Here is a 23,644-nt window from a genome sequence, read left to right on the forward strand (position 1 = left end):
AGATACATTTATGAGATATCGGTCTCAGATTGATGCCGTTTTGCTACATTAGCATGTCTTAGTTTCCCAAGCAATTTTTGATTATAAATGGAAAAGGTCGCCGAAGGAGAGATTTCATTCATTTATTAACATGTTGTAATAAACTAAAAATACTCAATAGTCAAAACAAGTTTGGTGTCCACTGAAAAAGTTGACCACAGCGATCACATTTTGTTGTAAACGTTAATAAGTAAAAGAGTGAGTTCCATTTAAGAAATCTAATCGACCCTAGACTAGAAGTCTCTATTATTTGGCTAGTAAACCTCACTTCTTAGCCTCTCCCCTCCTCTATAACTCGGTACTAAGTCTAAATATATGCACTTATGTTTATAACTGAGTACAAAAAGTCTGAAAAATTGTAGGGACTGAGGGGGAATATAACATAATTTGAAAGAAAGAAAAAAATGGAGATGTTTTTGGTAAACACCACCAATACCATTATAACGAACAATCAAAAGCTCAGAATAAAATTACCACTTAAGTACCAAAAATAAAACTATAATTCTCCAAAAAGTGTGTTTTCCACCCTTTGCTTTTGCGCCAGTAATCTCTCACTCTCTCTGCATCAAACATCATCACATTTTAAAGTTAACACAAACCAAATGAATCTCTTTAGTGACTGACTACTCAGATTGATTTTTCATATTTACCCTCTGCCGTTTCGACTCTGGAGGTGACGGTGCTCCACGTCTCCGACTTGAATCCCCTCGCTCTGCACCTTCCTCCTCCTGCACCTCGAATTTATCCACAACCAACACTCATTTACACATTTGTGTATTCTCACCAGTTACCATTTTTCAGATTTTATTCACACCAGTATTTGATAAGGTCAACAGTTTACTCCTACCCGATACTCATCATCTGTATTATTCTATTCTATACATAATACAAAGCTCTAAGATAATATAATCTATATCACTATAACATGTTCCCCACAAGTCATTGATATGTTGCATAAGGCCTTTAAGGAAATCACGACATATGTAAGGTGAAAACAAGGGTGGGGATAATGAAGTACCTCTCTTGAAGAGGCTTGTCTACTGTTATTGCTGCCTCTGCCTGTAACAGCTTCACCTGAGCTTGAGGAGGCTACATTTTGAGATATAAAGGGCATGATCTGCTGAAGAACACTTGATATGAAATTCCCTTCATCCGTCGTAGTTAGCGGCTCTGCTTGTGCATTTGCAACAGCTTCGCTTGGTTCTGTGGCCGCTGTGGACGAGGGATTTGCTGCAACCTGAGACTCCGAGCTACCGGCTTGGTGTTCTCGACGAGATGAGGGCCTCAAAAACTGATTGATTCTGTCTCTTAATTCAGCCAAACGCCGACCGCCAGGAGGAGAACCGCTACCACCTACATGTTTAAGAGAAGTAAAGATATAGCCTGCCTTTATTTTATAGGTAACACAACATCTACCTGGTCTAAGAAGATCGAAAAGCCAAAACAGCAAAGGGAAACATCAAATCAAACATAACATAAGACAACCCAGTAAAGATAAGAGGCAACCAACGAAAAGTTTCATCTTATCAACAATCCAACAAACAATCAGTAAAATAGTGTTGTTAGAAAGTGAAAATCATGTTAAAACTAACCTTCTCTTCCTGGAGTACCGGCGCTCTGTGGCTGCCTAGAAGATTCAGTAACAGACTGATGTACACCATCCAATCCAGTAAAGCTACGCTCACCTAACGACACCTGCTGATATCGAGCAACAACAGGTATAACCAAGGCCACAGGATTTCGAGGTTCAGATGGACCCCTCGTTGAGGGGGCAGAATCAGTAGTGCTGCTGGGTGCAGGAGGAACTGACTGCCCAGGGGTTTGTTGTGTAGTACTTTCTTCTCTCTGGTTGGTCCCACTAGTGGGCACCCAAGATCCTAGTATAACATATCACCAAGATGAAAGCAGATATAAGATTTTTTAAAAAGGAACTTAGTCTGAAGATTTTCAATATAGCAGGAAACAACAGTTTATACTTAGAAATGAAGTCTATGAATAGCACCTGTACGTATTCTTATTTCAATATTTCTTGGGGTAGAGGCAAGTGATTGTCCAGCAAAAGGGTTAGAATGTGCGCTTCCTGCTTGTAAGCCTCCAATACTCGTCCCCTGCCGAGTGGACTACAAAAATTTAAGGTAGACACAAAGGTAAGGGTGAGCAGGACAAGTGGACACACTGGTAATGATGAAAGAAACAGAGAGACAGACCGTCAAGGGATTTCGCCTTGTAGGGGATATGAAAACCGCAGGCCCAGCATTAACAACAGCATCATCCTGACATTTAACATAACAAGTGTCATCATATGCAGACTAATGCATCATTAAAAAAAATTGTAGGATTTGGATCCACTATATGTAGCAAGAGGATACGCACAGGTGTTTGTCCCAAACGAAGCATCATGGTGGCACGGCCAAGCTCCAGGAGTGAAATGCCTAAATTCTCCAAGAGGGATCCTGAATCATTCATGTTTGACTGGCACAACCTTCGAGTTGACGGATCGGTCACATTTACATGATCCACAAGCTGCGTCGAAAGATTCTGCAAAAGGGAGTTATGAAACAGTTATTCTTGGTTCCCTGGATTTGAATTACTAATGCCAACTCTAGTCAGTCTGTTAAAAGATAACAAAAACACTGCAATGTTAACTACTTTTATTAACTTTAATATTAATCACATTGCAACATTCACGAAGAAGAAACAGTGGTGCCCAGGGCACTAAAAGTCGGAAACAATAAGTTTAAAGCGCTTGCAGGTTTTTGTTAAAAGTTTATCTAAGTCCACTAAATTGATGTAATAAATTCCGCTATGGTTAAGACTGTCAAAATAAGCAAAGATATAAGACAAAAGTGGCTTTCTAAAAAAGAAACATGAGATAAAAGTAAAAGAACATACAGATAAGCAATCTGCTACTTCACCGATCAACAATTGCCTGGTCGATTGCAGCACTTCTGCCAAATGAGATGGTCTTGGAATCCGACTCTCTCCAGTAGTAGAAGCAGAGTCTTGCACATTGCCCATTGAATTTTCAGAATCTTGCAAGTTATTAGCATTGCTACCTGCAAAAATCACAGTACCACTATCAGACTCTCGAGACTTGTTTTCGACACAGAACCAAACATTTAAAATTTAGTCTTAACCATTAGCAGCAAATTCGTGTCTCAGATGATTCAGATATTCAGATAAGGTTGTCAACGAATCTGGAATCGCCTGCAGTGGAAAAGTCTAGCATTCTCATCAACAAAAACATGATGCAAAAATTAAGTAACCAAGTAATCCATGAAAACAAGGAAGCTTACTGGTACTTGTGACGATGTCAAGGGAGTAGACGTCTGGTCTGCAGCATTTGGTGCGGCAGATCGCCCTCCAGAAGAATCTCTTGTAGAGCTAGGACCAGAACTCCGTGACAACCTCTCATGAAGAGGACCCTGAAAAATAAAAGGAATTCTCTTACATCCAAAATCGATTTATAGAAATAGCAGCAAATTTAAGGCAATTACCATAGAATCAATCCCTTCGATACCACCTTCTGGATTAGAGATCCCAAGTGAACCCAGAACAGCTGAAACTATCTGCCAGACATAAAACATAACTCATAAAAAAAGATCACATCTAATCCAACACACAAAAATAGAAACAGATCAAACAGATAAAAGAGGGTATACCTGACCAAGGTCTGAATAGACTCCTCCATCTGCTTGCTCAGCAATATTGAACGATCCTACTACAACCCGTGATCGTTGTTGACTGCCCTGGCTGTCACCAGCACTCAAAGCAGGATCAGCCGCTGGAAAAACAAGTTCTCTACTTAGCACGTTAAAATAGATACTCACAAAAAGCATTGGCAAATGCTAAAATATCATGAGAGAAACTCAAAGATGTTTAGGAACAGTTTTGGGGACCAGAAGTTTGTAAGGGAACTTGATACTACCTGCATTACTAGTTGAACTCTCTGACAATGGTGGGACAGGTTGTCTGACAACCAAATGCAGAGTGTGGCCATCTTCAACATCTAAGATGGACCCATTAAAGAATTTTACCGGTAAAAGAAAAAAGAATTACTAGCTATCATACGACACTGAAACTGTAAACAGGAAGCCAGGACCAAGGTTTTGACAACTACATCAGGAAACTAGGGTACACAACTGAAAGGAAATCTCTAAGAAAGAACCAAGGCACTATGGTGGAAAGAACAAAAGGATACGATAGGCTGATAGGAGTTGATCATCCTTCATAACTTTGCCACGACATATCAAGCGTTGTTGTTCCGTAACGACACCAGTAATGGAAGCAACTTGCTCCTTCAATGCAGGAACAGGGACCTGGGATAAGACAAGAAAACAGAATGCAAATATAAGAAAAGGCTATATGGGACACGGATAAACAAGTGAGAACTGAAATAAGGCATTAGCTCTCCACGATCTTAGTCAAAGCATAGATATTAGTAATTAGAAACTTCATTATGCAACAAATGCATGCGATGTAAGACAGACTTTACAGCTTGTAGTCTCAGTTCATGGAAATAAATATTATAAGCAAACAAGAAGAATTCATGATTGAGATAATGAAACATCAAAGAAATTTCTATTATAGTATTCATCTTACACATTTATCAACACGTAAGGTGTAAGTTTGAGAATCCAATGTCTTTATCTTAATCTCAACCATAGCACCGGCGCATTGAGATGCCTCAACCATAATTTCATCTTTGCCATTGTGTCCCATCTTTTAAAACGCCTTTGAACACCTGGAAACAAGAGTAGAAAAAAAAAGAGAGCATCAGCTTTACATTTAGTTATCTCAGCTGCATGCAACAACAAAAAAAACATTTGATCAAATTAGTGTTAAGCAATAACTCATCAAACATTGAGACAAAACTCAACACTGTTTTAATAAAACTCGTTCAAATCATGTAGAAATCTTAAATCATATAGCTTTGCCAAGAACCAAATTCGTCAAGCTGGACACTTTTTATATCAAATTCAAGAGAAAAAATCAAACCTTTAATCACTCCAACACATCAAAACGAAGAAGGAAACAGGTTAAAAGATGTGATCATCAGCAAACTCAACCACAACCACGAAAACAGCTAAAAAAAAAACCTAAAAAAGCAATAAATCTATCTGAATCGCTAGTTAACAACGAAATTGAATCAAGCACCAGCGGAGCTCTAAGCGTTTCGATGACGAAAAACAAGAAGAAATCGATCTAGAACCCTAGAAAACAAAAAAGTACCAAAAAAGCAACAAAGAGAGGAAGCGAAACCTAGAAAAATTGATGCGGAGGTAGAAGAGAATCGAAACGAGCTGAGGAAGAAGGAACGATTCTTTAACCCTAAAGAGAGGTCCTTTCGCGGCTCCGAGAGACGATTCCGCGGCGAAGGACAGTGAGAGCCTCAAGAGGAAGGGAGAAAAAAAAAAAAAAAAACGATTTTATTTTGTCAAATTTGCTTTTCTTCTGCTTTAATAATATCTCACATGAATAATTTTTTGCTGATTTTTTTTCTTTTATTTTTTGGGGTAAATAAATTAGTTTTGTTGGATTATGATATAATAACAGTTTTGTTTTTAGTAAAGTGGATTATTAATTTATGGAATATTTATTTTTCATATAAATCAAGTTTTTACTATTAAAAAAAAAGAGTGAATCTTGAGAACATTGTTGACTTGTGAGTGATTGATGATTTTTTTTTCAAGAAGCATGAGTTGTAAATGTAGATATTTATATGAAAATGGTTTGAGGAAAAAAAAAAGTAAATTGTTTAGAGGTTTGAAGTAAAGTATCCTTTGATTCTTGGGACATTAGTAAAGAGGGTATTAATTTATTCAAATTTGGTAAATTTTTGAATTTTCATATAATTCAAGTTTTAAATAAAATTCTATTTTTTAAAAACATGATTTTTGGAATGTTATTATAACTGATGAATATATTTTCTGCCAAAGAAAATAATTTTAGAAAGAAAAAAATTGAATAGATTTAAGGAAAAATATTTTAGCATATTTCTTATGTCAATATAATTTAGTATGTTGACCAAAAAAACAAACTACAATAGAACCTCTATAATTTAATACTCTTTAAATTAATATTTTATAAATTAATAAAATTTTCCGGTCCCGAGTTGGGCCCGTATAAAAAAATGACACATTTCGATAAAATAATAAGATAATAATTTTTTTGAAATCCTATATAAAAATATGGTCTCATCAATATCATAAATTAATAATCAAATAAACTAAAATATATAAATATGTATATGTATATGTATATGTATATGTATATGTATATATCTAAGAAAATCTGGTAAAATATGATTCTAATGTTGTTTGTATATTCTTGAATTTGCATTTTTGTGGAACTCATCTCTAATTTTTTTCCATTGTTGTCTTTTCAAATCGCATCCAAAAATTGTAGAGAACCTAGATGTGATAATTGCTTCTTTACATGTAATTGGTTCTAAAGTTACTGAAATATATTCTCCGACTTCATTATTACAATGAAGGATAATAATAGCAATTTTTTCTAAACTCTAAACTTCTAACTTCTATCATTTTTATCTATTACATTCATCATATTATGATAGCCAAGATTATAAATTAAGAAAATTCTTTTACAATGTGCTTGATAACAAAAGTATCTTATTTTGCAATAGAAAATTATTAAAATTAAAAAATCTCTTCATAAATTAATAATATTTTAATTAATCGATGAATTACTAATATATTAATTAATCGATAAATTACTAATATATTAATTTATCGATAAATTAATAAAATTTCATGGTCTCGATATTGTTAATTTCATGGTTCTACTGTAGTATAGGTTTGTCCTTTACCTTGATGTCGACATATAGGCTGTGAATGGAAGCATGTATTAGCGGAATTGACAACAAAATTATGAATAACGCACATATGTTACCATTCACCACTACTATTATATATTTGTGGTTTTGCATTAAAAAATAAAAAGAAAGATGGTGCGTTTTTTTATGAGAAATTGCACTTGGACCGCTATCAAAGTTCACACAAGTTATTACCCAGCGGTACAGATGAAATACGCACTAGATAATATGTTTATTATTTTTTTTATTAAAAATAGTATATAACTGTTATTATTTCTCCCACATATATATATATATTTTGTCAAGGTCTCAAAGCTATATATTCTTCATTTTCCTCTTATATCATTGTTATATAATAATAAAATAATACTGTCATTATTATTATGGAATAAATATGGAAGAAATGTAATATTTTGGTATATTTAAATTGTTAAAACATGTTGTAAAAAAATGTTCTTAATTTAATAACTTTTTTCAAAGATTTCTTTTAATGAACACAAATTTACATGATTAATTTAAATATTTTTCAATTTTTAAAGTTTATAAATAATAGATGAAATTACTATTTTATTAACAATGAAGAAAACAATTCAGTTTATGATATATTTGTTTATAATCTTTATTTATAAAATGTATTTATTATATATAATTATCAGTTATTAATTAAATAATATGAAATCCGCACATCAAATAATTTTTTACCAATAAAACATTATTTTGTACCGCCTATTTTGCATTAATCGCATTTGTCCCGCAAATACTTTTGTCCCGCACGTACCGCAGTTGAACCGTACCGCACTATCAAATCATTTGTCTCGCACAACCAAATCCGTTGTTACCATTCAGAGCCATAATATGCGTTTGCAATTCCACATACTCTCCACATACATATATCGTCGACCTTACAATTTACAAACATGAGCTGCAAATGTGATGCGCACATGTCTATAAATTTGAACTTAAGTTAATTAGGGATGTAGACATATATTTTTCTTTCCACCGCAAACCAAATAACAAGAATTTACAAAATACATATAACCACTCGGATACAATAATTTAAACAAACCAAACCAAAACTGTATACAATTTTGGTGAACAAGTGGAAATCTTGGATTCTAAACTGAAGTTATACAAGCAACAATTTGTTAAGTTCTATCTTCATATATTCGTAAAATTATGAGATTTCTAAATATTTTTCGCATCAGTCTAAATTAAACGAAAAATCTGTATTATTATTTGAAATAGTTTTGAAACATGGCTTTTTAAACACCGTGCACATCGCCGGTTAGTGACTATGGTTTCCCTTTCTATAAACCTCGCCACCAGATTATTAAATCTGTATTTTCTTTCTCCATAATCAATCTCAACTTATTGTTTATAGCTGTCATCTTCTAGATGAAATCGTCTAAGGTTGTCGATCATACTCATCATTATCTCTTTCACCAATTCATCACATCTTTGTAGACATAATATTCTCAGATCCTAGATTTGTGATCGAGGCACCAGTTGCGAGGAAATATTGCTACGAGCCTCAAATTGATCGGTCTGCTACAATTTCTTGCAACATTTCACATGGAAGCGTACAAGAATAATAAAAAATCTAGTAGTAAATTACCAAAGTAACATCGTGACGGGATGTTCCCATCACGGACATGAAAGATACTTGAGTGAAACCATCAAAGAACTGATCAACATCAAGATAGAAATTCATCATTTTAGTGAAGAAAATGCAAAGAAATTGGCTTCACTATAATGGACATCATAAGACGGTTGTTGATAGTCCCCATGATGTTTGCGGCAAAATTTTCTTCTTAATGGTGATGATGTTCGCAACGAGTTATGTTACTCTTGACTAACGATATAATCATGATTTGTTGGAGACTGTTTCATTAGTTTGAAAGTCACTATAGATTTTGGACGGACGAACTAATCATGTAATAAGTGGCAAAACCAATTCTTGTGGGCAATAAGTTGAGATCGCTGCCGAGAAACATGAACTAGCGCAACATAAGGACAGGATAGAGAAAGTTGATAATCACCCAAAATTATCACCAACGAGAGCGTCAATTTAGTTCAAAACATAAAAGGGTATATACATACAAAATTAACATAAATCCAATATATATTCACCATGCTCCCTTATGATTCATTGCTAGAAAGGTTGTATATTATAATTTCACAGCACTATAGCAATTTTTATTAAAGAGGTCGTCATTAAAAATAAATCAAAATTAAAAACGAAAAAAATCCAAAATGTTTAGAGCAACTCTAACATAAATAGAGTGAGTTTCTCGGATATATTATTTTAATATTATTTATTATTTTATAATAAATCAATTATTTGTTTTAATTTCAAATTGTTAGAAAGGTTGTATATTATAATTTCACAGCACTTAATAGCATTTTTATTAAAGAGATCGTCATTAAAAATAAATCAAAATTAAAAACAAAAAAGAATCAAAAATGTTTAGACCAACTCTAACATAAATAGTGTGAGTTTCTCAGTTATATTATTTTAATAGTATTTTATAATAAATCAATTATTTGTTTTAATTTCAAATTAAAAAGAAATAATTTGACATGTCATAACAAAGACAACTGTTAAATGCGTTTTTCAGCAGATTCTCATTTGAGAACGATTTCTAATTATCTCTTCTATTTTTCATCACTTATTATTTTTAAAATCTTCATTTACCTTCTATGAAACTGCCATTATAAATGCTCTTAGAACTGTTTATTATTTGTGAGACCCTCTCTCTTATACAAATGCCATTCTAATGTGGAGCGATGTTGGAGACACCTATGTGATTCAAGGCTCTGCCAAATCTGTAAAAGTGGGGATGAGACAATCATTCATATTTTACGGGATTGTCTCGCAATGGCGGGTGTCTGGACCCGTTTGGTACCAACTGGGAGACGGAGAAAATTCTTTTCAATGTCATTGCTGGAGCGGTTGCATAGTAACCTGGGGGACAATACTTTGTTGGGCGAGAGTATATGGTTGCAATGTCTGTTTGGTGGGATTGGAAGTGGAGATGTGGAAATGCATTTGGCGGGAATGGTAAATGTCGGGATAGAGTGCAGTTCCTAAGAGACTTGGCAAAGGAGATTTATATGGCTAATAAGCAGGTTGCGGTTTCTCAACAGAGTTGAGGGCCATGGGTGGAGAGAATGATTCGATGGTTGAAGCCTCGTAAGGGATGCATGCGGTTGAATACGGATGGGGCGTCAAGAGGGAATCCAGGATTAGCAACTGCCCCCTTTTCCGAACCAAAAAAAAAAATGTTATTCTAAATTTGGTTTAACACATTTTTCTAAAGTATCCTATGATTTATAACACTAATAAAAAGTTTACTAGGTTGTTATTATTTTTTCTGTTTCTTTATAGTTCATAAAATAATATTATATATCTATCAAGCTCCATTACACAGAAGTTTAAATCCCCTATATATTAATAGGGAAGCACAATCTTGAAAAAACTGATGTGTCGCCGCCAGAGAGCTCGAAACACATTTAGCTATTTAGCCTCATTTAGATTTATTATTTACAACTATATGCCATTGTGTTTTTGACAAAAAAAAAATGTGTTTTTCTTAAAAACTTAATCCATTAACTTTATTAATATTAATTGAGTTTAAACTTTAAATATATTTTATATATTAGAAAATGATTTATTGAAATGCATGTATAACCCACGCGGATCTCATAAATTCAAGTGGGACGGATGCAAAGACATTTTACGGCTCAAAATATTTAATCCCGTTGCGGGATGGCTTAGCAGACGGGTTTGATAGGGTAAACAATTTTATTAAAATTATCCAGTTCATGAAATTTTTTAGGTTTTTGCGCTTTTTATCTGATTTGATAATTCAATATTTTGATACAAATCTAACGATCACTAATTTGGTTCACATTCTATCCAGATCTGCCATCATGTCAATCTAAAATTTATTGTGAAACGATTACTATTTTAAATTTTCATAAAACTTGATGAATTCAAACCAGTATAAGTTTACAATATAAAAGTTATACTAAATAAATATATTTACAAATATAATATTTCAAACAAAAATTTTACTCCGTGCAACAGCACGGATTATTACCTAGTTCTATATTAATCTTATTTCTAATTGATTTTAGTTGATATTAATAGAAATAAAGTAATATTTTACTTTGCGTAAAAAAGAATAAAGTAATATTTTAAAATATTATAATATTATAATACAGTTTAAAAAAACTGGAATTTTATTTTTTTTTAAAAGATATTTTTTTCAAAAATTGAATATTTTGATAATGTGTAACTGATTTCATTTTAAATACAGAATGTCAAATGTAATTAAAATTTATATGATATTTTGATAAAATAATGTGTAAAAATTGTCATTTGTTTTTTAAAAATGTCTAATGCGAGCAAATGTATTTGATATGTTTAAAGTATAGTTAAAATTTGAATTAGCATAAACTTTTTAATAAAAATATCAATATTATATTAATGAGATAATATAGGTATAATTTAAGTAGGAGTTTCTCCAATAGAAAAGACAAAAAAAGGATATTAGAATTCTATCGGTTCCTCATAGTTAGGCTACTCAGACCTCAGAGTAAATAATTCCACCTATCTCATCATCATAGTGTGTGGCTCGGTGAAAGAAGCCTCTGAGATGATATCACTTTGGAGTTTGGAGATACAATTTTATACAACTATATAAAGAAATGTGTTTAAGATTCTAAATACATACAAACATATCCAACATGTATATATTGAAAACATATAGGTACATCTGTTTATGAACATGTCAACATTGAAGATTAATAATATTTCAATGACTTCGATCTATTTACCATTTGTTAAATTACATTCGTTGAAAGATGAATGCGATTTGCAAATGAGTCAATTTAGAAAATAAAGTAATTATCTTAAAGTACAACTAGGTAACAACCTGCACATAGTGCGGTATAAAATAATTATTTATTATTTTTACTGTAATTTTTATTTACAAAATCTGTTATATTTATGGGTAATTGAAATATTTAAAATTTGATTGTGTAGTATATATCTATAAAAAAAAATTTGTATAATAATTAAAATTTAACCCATGCGAGTTATTATAATATCAATCTTATATTATTATATCATATGAACAAAGGGTTTTGAAAATTTAATTTAAAGATTTTATGAAAATATAATTAAAGGATATAACTAAGTTAGAAAGATAATATAAAAATTTAATTTTGGGTGTTAATAGTATTTTTGGAAAAATACAATGGTAAATAAATGTAGATATTTTTAAAAGCTGATGACAAATAAAGGAAAGAATGTTCTAAGCTCTGTAATACTGACACCTCAGTTTTTTTGCCAAAATGTTTCTCTATTAATATATAGGGGATAGCGAATGAGTGGCTTTTCGTGAAAATATTGGATAGGTAATAAAATAAACCTTTCAATTCTGTAAAAGCCCTATTTATCAATCAGTGTCCCAGTTGAAAATGTTGCAGAGATTTTTTTTTGTTGGTGTCACTCTTTTTATGATAAGTCATCATGTTTTTGCTAATTATATTAAGACAACATATGAAGATGAAGACTTTCATGACCTGTTGAACAACAACAACAACAACAACGAGTTTAAGTAAATGCCATGTCTTAAGCAACACAAAAAGAAACACATTGAAGAGGGTGTATCACTAGATAACTGCTTGGGCCTGAATTAGAACCAACATGGGCTTATGAGTAGAGAAATCAGATTACTAAATCTAAAGTCCAGCCTTTGCATCCCCTCACCCACTTGGCCACTTCGTTACCAGTTGTCATTGGAGGATAACAGATAGAGGATCCAACCAAAGTTAAGGCCAAACATGAAACAAGTTTGTTTTCTTTTGTAGTGTCTCCCAGTTTGTGCATGGATGGTTGGAACACTGATTTGTTAGGCTAGCTAGCTTGTCATTTTAGTTTAAACATGTAGATTGTGAGCTGGTCCTGAAGTGGGATCTTTTTTGGTGGTTATAGGATTTCAAACGTAACTAAGAAATATTATCTTATTGAATTATCTTAATTTTACATTAGACCAATTTGAACTGAAATTTTATAGTGTTTAGTAATTTATAGAATTTTCATTGTAACACAAATGGTATATCGAAAAGACAAAGAACCAACGTACAATAGTCGACCCGTTATGTTCCATCAAATGGGACAAAATAAGAAACAATCGCTCTTAGTCTTAGAAGTAACAGGTGTGAAAATGCACTTCGAACTTTTTAATTGGTCATTACAATTTACAGCTATTAAGCCATCAAAAGCCAACAGTTTACAAAACGAAATGATGAAAATGTTTTCATTTTAATAAGGTGAAAGAAAATACATAGGTTTAGGATACGACATACGACGAAATCAAACTACGATTTTTTAAAGAAAAAGGTTATATGATTAGTTTACAGATTTAACATATAGTAAGAGTAACGTTTTGATATTATTGGGGATCGAATACAAATTTCTATGAATAATTTAATGGAGAAATGATTAGACTCCCGAGACCGGAGGCTTTGGGTCTATCACTAATCAAATAATTAGGCGCACCTAATTGGCTTTATCTCTTAGCTGGAGTCTACTGTCCACTCTCTACCATATTAGTATTAATTATTATTAGTACTCTTATTTAATCAATCATATAGTATCATCGATATTTTATTTTGGACGAATAATTTTAGCTTTTATAATAAGGTTTTTATGAATCGGATACACCTTGTCCGTAATCATAATTTAAAATGCTTGATCATGTGGCGTACAAACACCTCCTAAGCTAAATGGTGATAATAATGAGGATAGTTATCACATGACGCATGTTATATCTCGACTCCATTGTCGGAATTGTTAACTCTAGTTAATTAGTTTTGATTGTCACTTAAATCACGAAAGTAAAAATGTTTAGTGATATCAGAATTTAGAGATGATACTATAATTTATCTCTCTGACCGTTAATTTTTATAACTATTTTACTATAGTTTTTGTGGCAATTTTTTTATAACTATAGTTTAATGTTCACGAAATAGATATGTAGTGATGCAAGTGGATGGATACATGTGTCTTGATTGCGTTTCATACGTGTCAAATTGTCTAATAGTTAGGCCGTTGCTTAAAAAAATGATTTGCTTGTCCCTTAACTTTACCCAACATGACACAACATTGTTGTTATGTGCTTTGTGACTACTAACTAGCTATCATTGTTTATTAGCCTAATTTATAGTTTAATTAAAGTTTGTATAGATTCGTCGGAATTAACCGTTACAATGGGTGCAGTGAACCACATATGTATGAATGCGTATATTATAATTTAATTTTCTAACATTTTTCTTAACGCCATGAAACTAATGTGGACACTTTTAGGTGTTTCGTCTTTCGTAGTAGTAGAAGGCTAGAAGCAACTTGAACGTAATGGTTTTGATATGTGGCAACTTGAGGTAGCAGCAAAATGTTTTATCATCAATTGAAAAAGGGTAGCAACAAACATATCAACATTGCCAAGTAAACATGTTTTGTTATCTAATCAAACATGCCAGCAAATTTATAATTGGAAAAAAAAAACATTAAAAACCTGAGACAAAGTGATCAAGACATATAATAACTTAGTAGTTTGTAATGTGTTAGCGTTGTCTCATATTCAAATCTGATAAAAACATGAACAGAAAATTTAAGATATTTATTTATTTGTCTATTAGTTCCTTTTTAAACATTTTTATTAATATTTAATTAATGTGTTTTTAAATTTTCTTCAAGCCTCTACAATTAAAATTGTTCATCATTTACTTATTTGTTTTTTTTGGGTCATTTTAGAACTCCTCTCTATTGTTTATAATCTGGTTACCTTTATATTTATTCTTTACTTACTAATAAGATATTTATTTTTGTTTGTCACACTATTAAAAAGATATTTCTCACTTTTTTTTTTGTTACCCTACTAGAAAAGATATTTCTTTTTTTCTTTGATAAAACTACTAGAAACTAGAAAGATATTTGTTGTGGTGCTTTGTCTCCAATCGTCGTCAAACAGTCGATATACAAAAATTTATTGATCGATGACAAATCTTACATCAAATTAATATTATAATGAAGTCTTAAAGCGAATGACTTGACTCCGTGGCCTAGAAGACTTGCTTTTAAAGACGAGTAGTCGTCAGTTGGAAAATATTGAAGCAATGTAAGCTCAAACCTCTTCGTAATGTATTCTACTTTCTTATATGGTCAATAAGAAAAAATATTTGACAGGTCTACTAAAGTAATGCATCTAATACTAATTCAACTATTGGTAGGTTATAATAATGTTAATGTACTTACCACAAATTATATATTGGAATTGTTGGAACTCCATGGTTCATACATCTAAAGAGATGATGTATTCTCATTGGACTATAAAAACGTATTGCATACATAATCAAAGTGTATTCAAGTTTAATACACTAACTAATAACCTGCAAGATATCCGATCGACTGGCAATCCATTCTCGTGGGTTGGAGAGCGACACTTTCACACTATTCAATGTTGCCTTGATAGAGCTATGTGGAACTCTGCTGCTGCTTCTAGTTTTCCAAATGCAATAAATAACTTCTTGGACTTTGCTGGATCGGATCATAAGCCAATGCTTCTCGATTTAAGGGATATCACAAGACAGAAACGATGGTCATTCCAATTCGACAAACAACTAATAGATATTCCCAGTTTTCAAGAAATGGTTATGATTGGTTGGCAAGCAGGCTCCGACTCTCTTGATATACCAATAAATCAACGCATTAAGGCTTGCAGACAAGCAATGGCGAGTTTAAAACGAACAAATCAAGTAAACTCAGAAAAGAGGATAACAACAATACAACAGAGACTTAACTATGCAATGGAGAGTCTAATTCCAGCTATACGCAATACTATCCCCGATCTTCAAGATGCCCTTACTAAAGCTTACCTAGATGAGGAAACACATTGGAAACAACTAAGTCGAAATCAATGGATGACTTCAGGTGATCGAAACACAGGTTTTTTCCATGCTTGTGCAAAAATGAGATTTGCTAAGAATTGGATCAGGTCAATTAATGATGAACACGGGATTGTCCATCAAGGAAATAAAGAGATTGGAGAACATGCCGAACTTTATTTCACAAATGTTTACTCTACTTCTGGTCATCATGTATCTCCATCGGTATTTGCAGACTTTAAACCACGAGTATCAGATGAAGCCAATGAGATGTTAACTAAAGCGTTTACCAATGACGAAATATATCAAGCTGTCTGTTCGATTGGTGATGACAAAGCTCCTGGTCCAGATGGATTAACAGCAAGGTTCTACAAGAGCTGTTGGACCATTGTGGGTCCCCAAGTGATTCGAGAAGTTAAAGACTTTTTTGAAACATCTCATATGAAGCCTAGCATAAATCATACAAACATATGTATGATCCCAAAGATCGACAATCCACAAACACTACAAGATTATCGACCAATTGCACTTTGCAATGTTCTATATAAAATAGTGTCAAAGTGTCTAGTCCAACGTCTAAAACCACATCTAGATAGTATTGTCTCAGACTCACAGGCAGCTTTTATCCCAGGACGAATTATTCAAGACAATGTCATGATTGCACATGAGGTCATGCACTCCTTAAAAGTTCGTAAAAGAGTTTCTCAAACTGATCTTGAGTAAAGTCAATAACCCAAAGCACACTCAACCACGATCTAGTGGTGTCGTCGTAGCACTTCAGGGTCGATTCCACAGAGACCAAACGATACACTATGAAATTATAGAGACCGAGTATAGCTAAAGCAAAGAAGAAGTTTGTTTTGCAAGTAACAGAATTAAAACAGAAAATAATGAGAGTTTGTAAATTTAAGAGAAAGTATTGGGCGCAGGGAATCAATCAAGGGTTATGATCACGAAATTGGGTGATGGATTGGGATAGCTTTAGGAACCGCTCTTGAACTCAAATCTCAAATATAAAACTAACCTACTGTCGCAGCATTAGTTTTCTATGCAAGGAATTGAATGAATCCTAAACCGTCGTTTGAATCTAAACAATCCTAGCAAGCAATAAGTTCAAGTTTGATTTGTTCACAAGGTGCCCCAACTTCAACTGTCGTTGGCTGAGGATCACCTTGCTCACCTATGTTCTTTCAAGTAATTCAACAACACTTTTGATGCCTAGATGAATTAAACCTAAGATCATAAACTAGGTAGCTAATCTAGTTTAAGCAATAAAAACAACAATAGATGAAGAACACAAGAGATCAATCCCAAATCTAACAACCTAAATCAATAAATCATAAAACCCCCTTTTGAAACCCGAAACCCAACAGAGAGACTACTCAGACATCGAACAGAAACAATCACAAATCAAATATGAAGAAAACATGTTTGAATTGCAAAAAGAGATAATAGGGTTCAGAATTCTTCTCCAAAGGGTTAGAAAGGATTAGAGATCTTCTCCCAAGCTTACAAGTGCTCAAAAACGGCGTAGAGTAAAAGTTGTCTTTCTAGGGGTCGAGCCCCGTGGTTAAATAGTAAAATAAATCCCTAAAAAGTCGGTTTAAACCAGAAAAGGAAAGATTGCGTCGGGGACGGGGACTGGTCGATCCCGAAAGGATCAGTCGATCCGGAATGAATTTCTGCTCTTACTTCATCTGCCTTCTAGCTCGATCAGACTTCAACCAATTAAGCTCCAGATGCATATTTCCATCCCCAAAACGCTCAGATTCCTTCCAAAGTCACCTAGAACCTGTAAAGACTCACAAAAGACAAAAAGGACTCTAAAAGCACACTTGGACCTAAGAAAAGACTCAAAACAATCCTAAAAACTATAGTTAAAACCCTATAAAATGCAGACACATCAATTCCCCCGGACTTGAATCTTTGCTTGTCCTCAAGCAAGAACAGACAGAAACTCAAGAACAGAGAAAAGGTTTGAAAGTGGAAACTCACATTTTCTTTGGACCCTCTTCTTTGCACTCTTCATCACATCAAATCAAGAACTACTTTCTGTACTTTGCCCATGATTAGGATCAACACTCCCTACTCTAAACTCCACGGCCTTAGAGAACCTTCAGTCTCCCCATCGTTGTCTCTCTACATCAGATTAGTAAAAAGGTGCGGTCTTACCATGGGAGTATCGATCATTGAACTGTTGACTCCTTCAACCTCTTATCGCCCAAGACCTCCTCTTATGCTCCCTTTCCTCTCTCTTTTCTCACTTCCAAAGGATTGATTTCTCCCTAATTTTCTAGGGTATCATTATATTTTTTTTATCAATCCTTTACTCTTTTCTTGTGGACAGGTTTCCATGAGTTCCGAAAGATGCACGGGTTTACGCACAACCCTCGGTTCACTTCTTTTATTACCTATATCCTCCTCTTCTTATATTTTTCTTTTCTCTTTTTTTTTTTACTGAGTACTGAAGGGAAGAGAGAGGGGAAGCATACTTTGTGAGGAAATGCACGTCTTGTAAGGTTTGAAGGGAGGAGTCTTGTCCGATGAATACCAAGCCCCAAGGTAAGAAATTAAATCCGGTTAAGTCTTGTTAAAGCTAGAGACAACTTCTGGTTCAACTTAGTGTTCTCCTTGGCGAGTGTCTTTTGGGGCGTGTTGAGACTGCTCATGTTCATTCCAAGCTTCATTCCAAATTAGAGGTACAAAAGCAATCATAAGAGTGTTAGTTCAAAGCAAAAGTTTCCTAGAAATGATCATAGTTTCCCAACTTTTTTCGTTTTTTTTTTAGACACGACAAACTGACTCAAATAAAAGAAAAATCAAAAGAAACAACCAAAGAAAACGTCATTAGTAACTAGGAGATATCCCTCCCCCGGACTTACTTCACACCGTCCCGGTGTGAAAGCAATTCTAAGAGAAAGAAACCTCCGACAAGAAAAGCAAAAGATAAAAAAAAGAAAAAAATCCTAGAAAAGAAAACAGAGTAACCCGGAAAGAGGTAGCTACTGGTCATACTACTGAGATGGTGAGGACGTCGCGGAATGGTCAGACCCAAGTGGTTCAGTAGCTGCATCCTCCTCATCTTCGGTATCATTGTGAGCTGCAGGGGGTGGTGCGAAACAGGATGGTGCGAGGCTTTGGAGCCAAGTAGCCAATCGAGTGAGCAACATGTTGTTCTTCCGCTGAGTGTCGTAGACCCATCTCTCAAACTCGGTGCGAGCTGGCTCCTTAGGTGATGCAGCAGTAAACTGGCTCACATCAAACGGAGGAAACGGTGGAAGCGGATGAGACGGCTGCGCAGAGGTAGATGCGCTGGCGGGTTGTGGGCGGCTACGGGAACGGAGGGCTGCAGGCTCACGCTCCTCTCCCAAAAGAACATCGTCAATATCAGCAAGGATTTCAACAGGAGGATCAAAATCGATGTTCTGAGCCTTGCGGAGTGAAGTATGAAAGGGCATAGGGATCAGCATGTAACGAAGTTGACCAGTCTTGGTCTGTTAGCGGTAACAGAAGTTATGACGCACCAAAATTTCACTAGTAAACATGTACTTGAGGTCAAGCAACTTCCGCTGTGACACCTTAGCGTGCGGTGGTAAAACAACACCGCAATACTCAATGATAGGGGTCACCAAACTGCCGATGAGAACTCTCTTGTTCTTAGCATGAGCCATGCTCCTCCGAACCTGCTCAAACTCCTTAGATAGCAGGAAGCCAAAGTTGACATCATGAGTCTGCTGGTACAAAGGGGAATCCGGAGCGTGAAGGAACCTGCGAAGACCATGGAAAAACATCCACAACTCAGGTAGCTGCAATGTGCTAGTCTCAGCCCTAGCATAAATTGTGTTACTCAGGAACTTCGCCGTGATTCGGAGGACGGGGTTGCGGATGCGAGACTGTCTTGCGCTTCGAGAAGCATATTGCCCAGCAGCAATAAGCTTCCAAATTTCTGTCCTACTGTCAAGCTTCTCCATCGTGCATAATGTGTTTCTGGGGAAACCGAAGATGTCACATAGATCAAACATGGAGATGACATAGTGTTGCCTGAGGAGGAAGAAGCTGATCGAACACTGCTCGGCCATCATATCAGAACCACCCGGCGAATCGACTTGCACAGTGGCGAGGAATTCTCGTGCGAGCCGATCATGCAAGTCCCATGCTTGCTCAGCAAAAGTACCAAAGCCCATATTTTTCACCAACTCGTCAAAATCAGACAGCATACCCATCTTCTCAAAGAGCTCCCGATCGACAAAACGAGTTGGTTCCATCTTGCATTGTCCAAGTAGCTTCAGACCCTTAGTATCCTCATCGCTCCAAACTCTCGTCGGCGGTTCTGCGGAAGGAGTGGCAGTCTCCTTACCGCTACGGCTTCGTTTAGGCATTGTCGTGTGTGAATGATTGAGACAAAAAGTGGGTTGGGTAAATGATGAAAAATCAAGTTGAAGAAACCCAAAATTCGAATCAAACAAGAGAGGATTTGAGAGGAGAGGGAAATCGAGTTTGTGGACGGCGAGGGAAGAAGGAAGAAGAAAAGAAATTAGGTTTTATGGGGTGTGAACACGAAGCCGGTTTAACCCGGTTCAATTTAAGTTTATAAACCCGAAAACCAATTTTTCTTCCTTCCTTCTTTTGCAAACCCCCCCTTTTTTTTTATCGTCCCTCGATTTTACTTACCTGGAACGGGGATCGGTCAGTCCAGAAGTGGATTAGCCGATCCTGACCACCACAGAACTTTCTTTGAAAAGGGTTTCGCATATTCTGCGTTTAGAACCTGTTCCTGAAAACCAAACTCACTACCAAACGTGATTCTCGAATGACTCTGTAAAGAAAAAAAAAAATAGCAAATTTCCTAAGAAAAGAAAAACAAAACCAAAAAGAGAAGGGTAAGCAAATGCAAACCCTTTGGGTTGCCTCCCATTAGCGCTTGTTTATAGTCTCGAGCCTGACTTTACTTGTTGCTTAAGCATCTTGTGGTTCCGCCAGAGGGAGGGAAGTCTCAATTGGGTCATACTCCGCTAGGTACGGTTTAAGACGCTGGCCATTGACAGTGAATTCTTTGCCCTCTTGGTCCCAAAGTACAACAGCACCATAAGGCATGACCTCCTTGATTCGAAAAGGTCCGGACCAACGGGAACGCAGCTTCCCAGGAAATATCTTCAGCCTTGAGTTGAAAAGAAGGACCAAATCGTTCGCAGCAAAATCCCTGGGGATAATCTTCTTGTCGTGTAAGGCCTTGGTCCTTTCCTTGTATATCTTGGTGTTCTCATAAGCACCCATGCGGATCTCATCAAGCTCATTCAGCTGAATAAGGCGTCTTTCTGCGGCGGTCTTGACGTTGAAGTTCATCTGCTTGGTCGCCCATAAGGAATGATACTCAAACTCGACAGGCAAGTGACATGATTTCCCATAAACCAGCCGAAAAGGGGTAGTGCCGATGGGTGTTTTGTAAGCAGTCCGATATGCCCATAATGCTTCATCGAGTTTCAAGGACCAATCCTTTCTGGTTGAGTTGACTGTTTTCTCCAAGATGCTCTTGATTTCTCGATTAGAAATCTCGACTTGTCCACTGGTCTGTGGGTGGTAAGGGGTAGAGACCTTGTGTGTCACGCCATGTTTTCGCAAAAGGTTTGCAAAAAGCTTGTTGATAAAGTGAGTGCCCCCATCGCTTATTACCACTCTAGGAACACCAAATCGTGGAAAAATTATGTGCTTGAACATCTTGAGAACCACCTTCGAATCATTAGTAGGGCTTGCGACAGCTTCAACCCATTTGGAAACGTAATCCACTGCAACAAGTATGTAGAGATTGCCATAAGAGGGTGGAAAAGGCCCCATGAAGTCGATTCCCCAACAATCGAACACCTCGATTTCCAAGATAAAGTTTTGTGGCATCTCGTTCCGTTTGCTGATGTTCCCACGTCGTTGGCAAGAGTCGCAGCGGGAGACAAAGTCGTGTGCATCACGGAATAAAGTAGGCCACCAGAGGCCTGCTTGAAGCACTTTTGTCGCGGTTTTGAAGGTTGCAAAGTGTCCCGCGTAGGTTGAACCGTGGCAGTGAAAAAGAATTCCTTGTACCTCTGATTCTGGAACACATCTCCTGTAGAGGCCATCAGTACAATGTTTGTAGAGAAAGGGCTCATCCCAGAAGTAGCGTTGCACATCTCTAAGGAACTTTTTCTTAGCATACCCATTGAAGTTTGGAGGTTCTTCTGCAGCACACAAATAGTTTGCGATATCGGCATACCATGGCGAATCATTAACTGTTTGTTGAAGTACCTTAACATCGGCTTTCTCCTTGTAGCAGTCGAGGAAGGCCGCAACCACATACACATTCTCCTCAGGTAGTCGGTCATCTATGGGGATTTCTTCATCGATTCTTAACCTAGAAAGGTGGTCTGCAACCCCATTCTCAACCCCCTTCTTATCTCTTATCTCAAGATCGAACTCCTGCAGTAGTAGTATCCATCGCAGCAGTCTCGGTTTAGCATCTTTCTTAGTTAACAAGTAGCGCAATGCGGCGTGATCTGTGTGCACAATAACCTTGGATCCAACCAGATAGGATCTGAATTTCTCAAAAGCAAAGACTATGGCGAGTAATTCCTTTTCTGTTGTGGCGTACTTGGTTTGTGTTCCATCAAGTGTCCTGCTAGCGTAATAAACAACATGCAACTTACCATCCTTACGTTGTCCCAGGACTGCTCCCACAGCAAAATCACTTGCATCGCACATAACTTCGAATGGCAGATCCCAATCGGGTGGTTGTACTATTGGAGCCGAGATCAGTGCTTGTTTGATTGTTAGGAAAGGCTCCAAACAATCTGCAGTAAACTCAAAAGGGATGTCCTTGCACAGCAGCTGGGTGAGTGGTCTGGCAATCTTGGAGAAATCTTTTATGAACCTTCGATAAAACCCCGCGTGGCCAAGGAAACTGCGTATGTCTTTAACTGTTTTCGGAGGTTGTAGACTGGACATGACCTCTATCTTGGCTTTGTCGACCTCTATCCCTCTCTCAGAAATTCGATGACCAAGAACAATCCCATTGGTGACCATGAAATGGCATTTTTCCCAATTCAGCACAAGGTGTTTATCCACACAGCGTTCAAGCACTTTGCACAAATTGGATAAACAGGAGGAGAAGGATGAGCCATACACCGAAAAATCATCCATAAAGACTTCCATAATTTCCTCAATCAAGTCGGAGAAGATTGACATCATGCAGCGCTGGAAGGTGGCGGGGGCATTGCACAACCCAAAAGGCATTCGTCTGTAAGCGAATGTGCCATATGGACAAGTGAAAGTGGTCTTCTCCTGATCATCCGGGTGAATCGGAATTTGGAAGAAACCAGAGTAACCGTCCAAAAAGCAGTAGTAAGGGTGGTTCGCTAGACGCTCAAGCATTTGGTCAATGAATTGAAGAGGGAAGTGGTCCTTCCTTGTGGCTGCATTGAGTTTGCGGTAGTCGATACACATGCGATGCCCTGTTACTGTCCTGGTGGGAATCAACTCGTTTTTCTAGTTTGCAACTACTGTCACCCCTCCTTTCTTTGGCACTACATGGACTGGGCTCACCCAAGTGCTGTCAGAGATTGGGAAAATAACTCCGGCTCCCAACAGTTTGAGGATCTCTTTCTTCACCACTTCCTTGAGGTTCAGATTCAGCCTCCTTTGGTGTTCAATGGAAGATTTAGATGGATCTTCGAGGTGAATCTGATGTGAGCACAACTCCGGTGATATACCTGAAATGTCATCTAAGGAATAGCCCAAAGCCTTCCTATATTTTCTTAACTCGCAGAGCAAGAGTGCGGTTTCAACATTGTT

At 36.0% G+C, this 23,644-nt stretch overlaps 1 protein-coding gene across 3 annotated transcripts; it reads right to left on the bottom strand.

The window, feature by feature from the left end:
* LOC104771005 (large proline-rich protein bag6-B-like) lies at positions 331-5,475 on the bottom strand. Of its 3 annotated transcripts, none has more exons than XM_010495478.1 (16): positions 5,302-5,475; positions 4,642-4,783; positions 4,241-4,358; positions 3,968-4,048; positions 3,702-3,823; positions 3,537-3,608; positions 3,336-3,464; positions 3,177-3,246; positions 2,932-3,095; positions 2,413-2,577; positions 2,247-2,312; positions 2,042-2,159; positions 1,632-1,916; positions 1,058-1,392; positions 690-773; positions 331-599 (listed from the first exon to the last, which is right to left on the bottom strand). In XM_010495478.1, exons 2-16 carry the CDS (start codon positions 4,759-4,761, stop codon positions 591-593), a joined length of 1,938 nt encoding a protein of 645 aa, XP_010493780.1. In that variant the 5' UTR covers positions 4,762-4,783; positions 5,302-5,475; the 3' UTR covers positions 331-590. The 3 variants fall into 3 exon arrangements, with proteins under 3 accessions (XP_010493780.1, XP_010493779.1, XP_010493777.1); XM_010495477.1 differs by having other exon boundaries at positions 690-767; positions 3,177-3,261; XM_010495475.1 differs by having other exon boundaries at positions 3,177-3,261.

The sequence above is a fragment of the Camelina sativa genome, chromosome 20 (assembly GCF_000633955.1).
Source record: "Camelina sativa cultivar DH55 chromosome 20, Cs, whole genome shotgun sequence".
Taxonomy (NCBI): domain Eukaryota; kingdom Viridiplantae; phylum Streptophyta; class Magnoliopsida; order Brassicales; family Brassicaceae; genus Camelina; species Camelina sativa.